This window comes from Pterocles gutturalis, unplaced genomic scaffold, assembly GCF_000699245.1.
Source record: "Pterocles gutturalis isolate BGI_N339 unplaced genomic scaffold, ASM69924v1 scaffold42487, whole genome shotgun sequence".
NCBI classification, from domain to species: domain Eukaryota; kingdom Metazoa; phylum Chordata; class Aves; order Pterocliformes; family Pteroclidae; genus Pterocles; species Pterocles gutturalis.
The window spans coordinates 1-7,610 of NW_010114295.1; the positions used below are offsets into that span (position 1 = coordinate 1).

Genomic DNA, 7,610 nt, shown 5'->3' on the forward strand with positions numbered 1-7,610 from the left:
GCCAGGAGCCCATTCTGGGCTCGCCCAGCAGGAGGCCGGCGCGCAGAGATTCATTTTGTTGGCTCCGATTGTCACTGAGGTGTCGCAGCGAGCGAGCACAGGAAGAGCAGGAGCCGGTGAGCAGCCCTGCCTACTCTGCCCCCCGAAGCTCGCGGGCAGCCCCCGTCTCACGGTCATTCCCTAGAAAACCAGCTGCACGTCCACGGGCTCCGCTTGCCTGGAGACCTCGGGATGTTTCTGCTGCAGCACCTGTGTGACAACAGCAATGTGAGGGAAACACACGAGAAAAACGGCCCAGAGCTCGGTACGAGGTCAGAGACAAGCTGCTGCACCACCGTTCACCTCCCGCGACAGTAAGCGCGGCACTTGCACCTCCTGACCCGCGGAGCTGGCGCTGGGATCAGCGGAGCAGCGTGGGGAGTTACCTACCCTGCTGCCAGCTCTGTCTGTAATACCAGCCCCTGCAGACGTTGCTTTCTGATAGAGAGTTGCTGTGGCATATTAGTAAGTGCACAAACAGAATAGGAAAGTAAGACAAGTTTACAACAGCTAACTTACTCCTTATTTCAATTGTTTTACTCTGTTAATCTATCATCTGCAAGGATTCATCTCATCCCTATTTCTTCCAGTGCACATCCAAGTCTTTCCACTTGCATGCTTTTTGGCCATTTGGCATCACAACAACCTGCATGAGGCTGTAGTTTTCTGGATTATAGGGTTTATGGTCCATTTTCCATGTAGAGAACATGTCAAGAAACATGACAAAGCACAGCCTTAGATGTATTTAAATATTTATTTTGTAGAATGACTTTGTGTGAGACAGTAGTTTGATTAAAAAGCTGCATCCTGCTGTATCCACACAGCCGACTGTATCGTCAACACAAGAAACCTTAGAAGAAGCCTGAACACATGGAACAGTTCTGTATGGCTGTGCAGGAGAATGTGGCCCTTTTTCAGGTTAATAAACACCCTGCCAGCTCAGAGGATACTGCCTCTTTGGAGCACTAGCTCAGAGGGACCAGGGACTACAAGGAGAAACTTCTCCTGCTCGGTTCTGCTGCCATCCATATGAAGTGTTATCATTTTTGAACTGCACTTTGCCACATAATCACTACCTAGTCCGTGCTGTCTGTGATACCTTACAAGAGGCTGCTACCAGTGGAAGAAAAGCTCCACCAGAAGAGTTCAGAATCAGCATTTGAAGACAAAATCTCATCAAGAGCTCAAGAAGTTTCACAGCTTTCTGCTACAGGAGGTTGAAAACAAGAACCTACTAAGTGTTTAAAAAAAATATATATATTTATACAGATACCAGGAGGAATCTCCAGAGCTATTAATGACAAATCATTAAACCATAGGATGCCTCAGTTCTATTGAGCAGAAGACCTAAGAGAGGTAAGAGAGGTAGAATGTGTCACAACCTACTATTGCAGAAGTCCTCCTCTCCTTTTTCCACCAGGCTGTCAGCGTTACAGGTACACCCGTTTTGAAACGGCCACTGTGCGACCTGGGCTTTGATCCGATTCCCTGCAGCATTCTTATTCCCATACCTCACGGTTACCTCAGTAGACATGAAGGAAAGGAGAAATTTTAAGAATAAGCTGCTGGACAGTAGCAAGTAGCAGTCAGCTTGTTTGCTCCTCAGTGGAATTGAGGACAACGTCCCAGGAAAATGTTGAAAGGTTTGTGATTAGAGTGCAGGAACACTGTATTTCTGGAGGCTGACACCTCTGCTAAGTTTCATACGTGAATACGCTGCAGGTGTCTGCTGACATGATACTGCCTTTCAAAGGGCAGGAAGTTGAGCAACTAGCTAAAGTCCACAGCACAGCTGTTCAGAAATCTGAAACTTTTGCTAGGTCTACCTTCTAGCCCTTAATCATAGTTCCAGGCTATACAATGTCATTTTATTATTATCCCCTTAATTCAGCCTCCTACTATTACTAAACCAGAAAGCATTTTGTGAAGAATTTGTGAGAATAAACAGTGGGCTTGCAAAGTAATTTTTTATGCTGCTCTTCATGTCGAGTAGGGATTGCACATTGCCAAAGCCTGGGCTAATAGAAAAGTAAACATATGGAGCCTCACTTCTTCCACTTTCAAAACTAAGCTTACTTTATTTAAAAAGCAGCAGCAGTTGATACTGCTACAGCACTGAACTGCCTTTCTGTGAGTGAGCAGTCTCCTCTTAGTGATTGCATGAACTATTTATTGAAACATTAAGAAGCAGAAGAAAAATAAACACTGATCTAGACCTTAAGGTAATCAAAAGATTATCTCAAGAAGCTGGAGTAACCACAGTCATACAATTAAAGGTCCTCAAATGATACCATCAAAACCTCCTGAAGGCATTACAGCTATCTCGCACTCCTCCCTCACAGACAGCAACAGATCCAGCACAACTTCAGAAACAAGGGCGTGTTTCATCAGCCAGGGAGCAGGCTCTGGCTCATACAACCTCCTGTGGGCAAAGCAGGAGAAATGATTACCGTCTCGTCTGGCAAATATTTTTTTAGTATCAAATATCAAGGGAATAGTCTTGGACCTGGCAGACCACCATCATCATCAACAACCACTGCAATTCGACTGGTAAGAGAGCCAAGTCTGACAATCACCTCCATGGGAGGTACAGGCGGACTACAGGGAAGAATGTGCGCTGTAAGCAGCTCTTATCCAGCCCTGAGTAAGCTCACCCTTACACAGGTTTGTCCCATGACAAAGGTTTTCAGCCTGGTTTACCCTGGCGACTCCAGGATTTCTGGTGTTCACAAACAGACCCTGTTCTGGCCCAGAGGTGGAGTTTTAATATGGCAGGTCACAGCAGCTCTTAAATAATTCTGTTCCCAAGAAAGTAATGGGAAAACTTGCCCTCTCTTGTCACTATGGGGACTACAGTCTCCTATAGCACTCCAGCTTCAAGACAATGGCCTCTGAAAGCCCCTGACAGTACTACAACGCGATCATTCCAAGCACTGCATTTGCCTAGGATGTGTCCAAGCACAGATTCGCATGACATCAGAGGAAACATAGGACTGTTGTCATTATACGAAGAACCACTGGACAAAAGAACAAGGATTCTTCTTGGAATGTCCCAGGCTGCAGCTGAACAAACCACACCTTCTTGCTTTTGTAAACAAGAGTCCGTCTGTCTCCTTTGTAGATCCCTCTGGCTGTCTCCCAGAAGAAGAAAAAAAAACCACAAACCCAAAAGAGTCCACCACAACTCCTGTCTTACACCAACTAGGTAAGACAGAAGTGTCAATGACTGGTCAAGAGTTATGACATCTTCTTAGCAGGGCACCAAATAGTGTCCGGATAGAGCAGACAATGGACAGATTTAAATCTATGAAGAAAAAAAAAAAGAAGATATCAGATTGGAATTCTCCATACAAGGAACGTACTAGTATTTAATGTGCAGCAGTCTAATAGGGCAGAAAGGGTGGGTCTGTCTGCCTCCGGCACGGTGACAAGAACTGACATGAGAAAACAGCCCCATTAGTGGGTTTAATCATCTTACAGCTGATAGACATGAACGAGGCAGGGAGATCTCGTTTTAGAAGTGGACACTCACCGGGTTGGATCTTGCTGAAGGCCAAACACTCCTCCCACACTCACAACATTGTGTTTGTTCTCAGGGTCCCCATAACTCAAGGTTACCTGTAAAAGCAAATCAATATTCAGAAATGGCAACACTAATGCAGAAAACCAGAGTGGGGATAGCAGGATTATTCATGAGCTATGAAGAAAGGCTCCAAGGATCCTGTCTGATCTGAATGGTGGATTACATCTGAAAAACAGTGGTTAGTTTTGACATAAGCAATACTGGCACTGAGTGGTAGCTATCAAATGGACCACTGCTCGTCTAAAGGCAACACCGGAGAATAAACAAAGGACCTGGAAGATATATTGCCCTGAAGGACAAGATGAGTGACAACTGTAAGCTTTGTACGGGCATTAATCCTGCTAATGTCTGTACCTTCACTAAACAGCACACGCTCATCCTCACCAGACACTGCCTGAAGTCTGCAGTAGTAGCATCTTAGCACAGAGGGAAAACAGAAACATTCAGATGTTAAATGGCACGCAAAGGACTGCCCTGTGACAAAACTGGCAACAAAATTTAGATCTCTGGAATGCCAATTCCTACACACAAGCACTGCATTAAGAACTTTTCAGGTGCCGGGTACAAGAAGACTTGTATTTTCTTTCTAATTGTAAATTTCCTGGATTTTGCGTTAGCTGTTACAGTCTCAGGGAAACAATCATCACCAATAAAAGGCTGTATTCAGCCTACAGTTAAATTCACTAACGTGAAGGAGATTACATCATGCTGGACTTTGGCTCCAAGTGTACATTTCTTCTGCCTGATACAATTGCCAGGAAAATATAACCAAGCAGTTTGTAGGGGCAAAACCACACTCTCGTTTTTTTCATGGTGCTGAACAGTAAGAGGCAAAGTTTCTGGATAGCCTTCTAGCTCCATCTACTGCCCATGAACAAAAAGGTATCCCAGCAATTAAAAAACTACTTGATTTTTCCTAAGAAACATTGCTTAAGTTTTTGAGATTCAGAAAAGTTATTCTTAAAAATGATCATTTAACTGTGTCTCAGTTATTGAAGAGGTCCTTGTTACAGCTGCAACACCAGTATTTCTGAACAGCATGAACTTGAACTAAGACTGCGACTTTGTCAAAGACATACTTTCTTACATGGCAGGCAAACAAAATATTGCCTCCTTCCACACTTGCTGCTACTGTGACTCACAGAAAGTCAGAGCTTAGAAGGAGATGGGGAACACTGTATTTAGGCTTCATGAAGGAGGGGACAGCTATATGACCTAACTGGCTTGGGTGCTTTTTACCTAAAGAAAGGAATTGGACAGGACACAGCTCTGAGGAAGTCTGCAGACATCCTTCTTTGCTGAAGAGCGCTACATCTATGGAAAATACTCTTTCTGATCAGACTGAGGTATAATTATAAGAACAGGACATGAGGCTAAGCCCTACCTGCTGCAGCACAGACTCGCCTTGTAGTCTCTGCAGATTTTCCAGATGGGAATGGAACAATGAACTGTGCAGCAGCTTCACCTCCAGCAGCCCTTCAATGATGTACCCAATAGTGCAGTCATCTGGGAGACGCACTCGTTCTGCAGTACTGATGAAATTACCCAGGCTGTGAGACAGCACATCGGAGACAAGATGAAATACGTTTTAAAGCCTACCAAACACATATTGATGGAGCTGAGCTAGGAACAGCGTTTACCTGGCCCAGGGACTCATCTTCAGGGCAAGACCTCTGCTGATACAGAACCCTGCTCCACCTGTGGCAAACCAGAATTTCACGGTTGTCTTCTGAAGAGCAACAAGAAAAACACAGAGTAGTTACTGATAATCACCTTTTTCCATTTGGCTGGGCAGGGAAGGGAACTTGAGGTTCTATGGGATACCACACACTGCATGTGAGTCGGAGCAAGACTACAGATTAATTCCTATTTCTTTAGGCTGCTGAAAGCCCAGCTAGCTGTCCTCTCAAAGGAAACTCTATCCTGGAACTGGCAGCAGGTGAACCATCAAGGTAGCACAACTGAGGCAGCACACACGAAGTGGGAAACTACAGTCCCGCTCCAACCCAATTCCATCTGTCCCCTGGTCATTCTAGCCAAAGGCCCTACTCACCTCAGTGTGAGGGAGATCACCAACATACGACCCACCCAGGAGACAAACTCTATTCTACATATGGATATGAGGTCAGATCAAAGGTTCATTTAACCCAGAACCCTGTCTCTGAAAATGACCAGCGCCAGGTTCATTGCTTGTAGATTAAATCACGTGTTTTTGTGGGGGAATTCCGTGAACTCTCAAGATTGTAGAAGCTTAGAAGGTCAGGATGTCTCTCAGACTAACTGCAAAGTTTGCTTACTGATCCATCACTTTGGACGTGGTCAGCTGCTTCAATGGGATGGTCCAGGCTCGGTCGCCCCACGTAGACATCCTGGCTGTGTGAGAAGGCAGATAAGAGACGCAGGAGAGTCCGAGGGTTCACATAGTTGTCATCGTCCACATGGCAAAACCACCTTCAAACAAAACAAAATAAAGTTACTGCAGAGCAGTGACAATTGAGTTACAGTTTTAGAACTGCGTCTTACTCTTTCAGGCTTGGAGCAGAAGGCATTTCCCACTGTCCTTAATTACAGAATTTGGAACCCACAGATCCTAATTCTGTGAAGAGGCTGAAATTTATAACCTCCTTTAGATTATCACCCTTTCCACCTTTCAGGTGATGCTTCTCTATAAACACTGCTTCATGCTGTGCTCCCTTCCTTACGCTCATCACCAGATTTCAGATAGTACTGCATTCCTCACTGGAGCAGTTTGAGTTACTCAAGTTTCCTGTGAACACAGAACTGGAAGAAACAAAGTCAGTCACAACAATGTGTGTCACCTACTTTTGCCCAGATTCCAGGAATTTATCATATTCCACAGACATCTTGCAGCAGAGAGCTTGCCGGGTATGGACAGCGGAACAGTTGGTGTTGATCATATGATCCCCTAGAAAAATAAAGATCGTCCCTTTCAGGTTTGAGAAGCATGTGTAGTCGAAAAAAAGACTGCAAAAGCAGCGCACATTTGGCACTACTACTGCACGTCTGAAGTGCGTATGGTGCACACATGGAGAGCAAACTGCAGGACGGGCAGGGCCCGTGGGTTATGCATAGGGCACGCAAGCTGTAGAGCACATAAAAATGTGCGAGTGCTGGTATATAAATAGTGCCACGAGACTGTGTGCAAAGGAAATACCTAATGTAACTTTGGACCGGAGAGACTTAAGCTTACTAAGAGGAAGGAAGTGGGTGCAAAGGTGAACACAGTATTCACAAAGTTCCAGGCATCCTGTCCAGGTGTTAAGTAGGAACTTCATATTCTCCTGTGAAAGGGGAAGTTTCCTCCATTTCCTGCATCTTAGCTTCTCCAGTTGCTGTACAGCGTGACATACGGACTTCTAGGGAAAGCATGACGGGAATGAACTCGGACAACACGCCTGCACTACACAGCTCACCTGCTTTCAGGCGTAGCTCCTGATCCTCCCAGTCTGTGAATATAAATGTCTGTGGGAGACAAAGATGGGTTGGGAGAAAGATGTGTACACATTTGAGAAATTCAGAAACTAATTTCAACTTTGCTCAGTTGCAGTCAGAATTCTGAATGTTTTGTCGTCTTAGTTTATTTCACAGTAGCCATTGGCAGTGGGGTGGGGAGAACCCCGGCAGCTTCAGCCCTTGCCGTATTTGATAAGTTTTTGCATTGCAAACCAGAAGAGCCTTATTTCAGTAAAGCATCCAAGATTCTACTCCCCTCGTCTCAGGGTACAGAAAACTAGGAAGGACTATCTTTTTTGGTGCCTCCTCCTGCCATTTCACCCCCTCTCTCTGGCTAGGAGTCACCCACAGCTGTTAAGCTAAAAGGGAAGAATGAAACTCAGGGTGGAAAGTGCCAGGTGGCAGCGCTGCCCTGTCCCAGCTGCGGGACAAAATTGCGTTAATACGCTTGAACGGACTGAAGTTCCCAAACAAGGGAACAAGTTCTGCGCTGTTCTAGGGGGAAACTCAAGCT

General features: G+C 45.3%; 1 protein-coding gene across 1 annotated transcript; it reads right to left on the reverse strand.

The window, feature by feature from the left end:
• Window positions 1–3,104: 3,104 nt before the first annotated feature.
• RFNG (RFNG O-fucosylpeptide 3-beta-N-acetylglucosaminyltransferase) lies at window positions 3,105–7,105 on the reverse strand (the record flags this gene model as incomplete). Its single annotated transcript, XM_010074785.1, has 7 exons — window positions 3,105–3,343; window positions 3,572–3,657; window positions 5,007–5,172; window positions 5,263–5,351; window positions 5,920–6,073; window positions 6,446–6,548; window positions 7,057–7,105. Coding segments are annotated over 7 exons (714 nt in total), but the record flags the coding sequence as incomplete, so codon positions are not given.
• Between the last annotated feature and the right edge of the window lie 505 nt (window positions 7,106–7,610).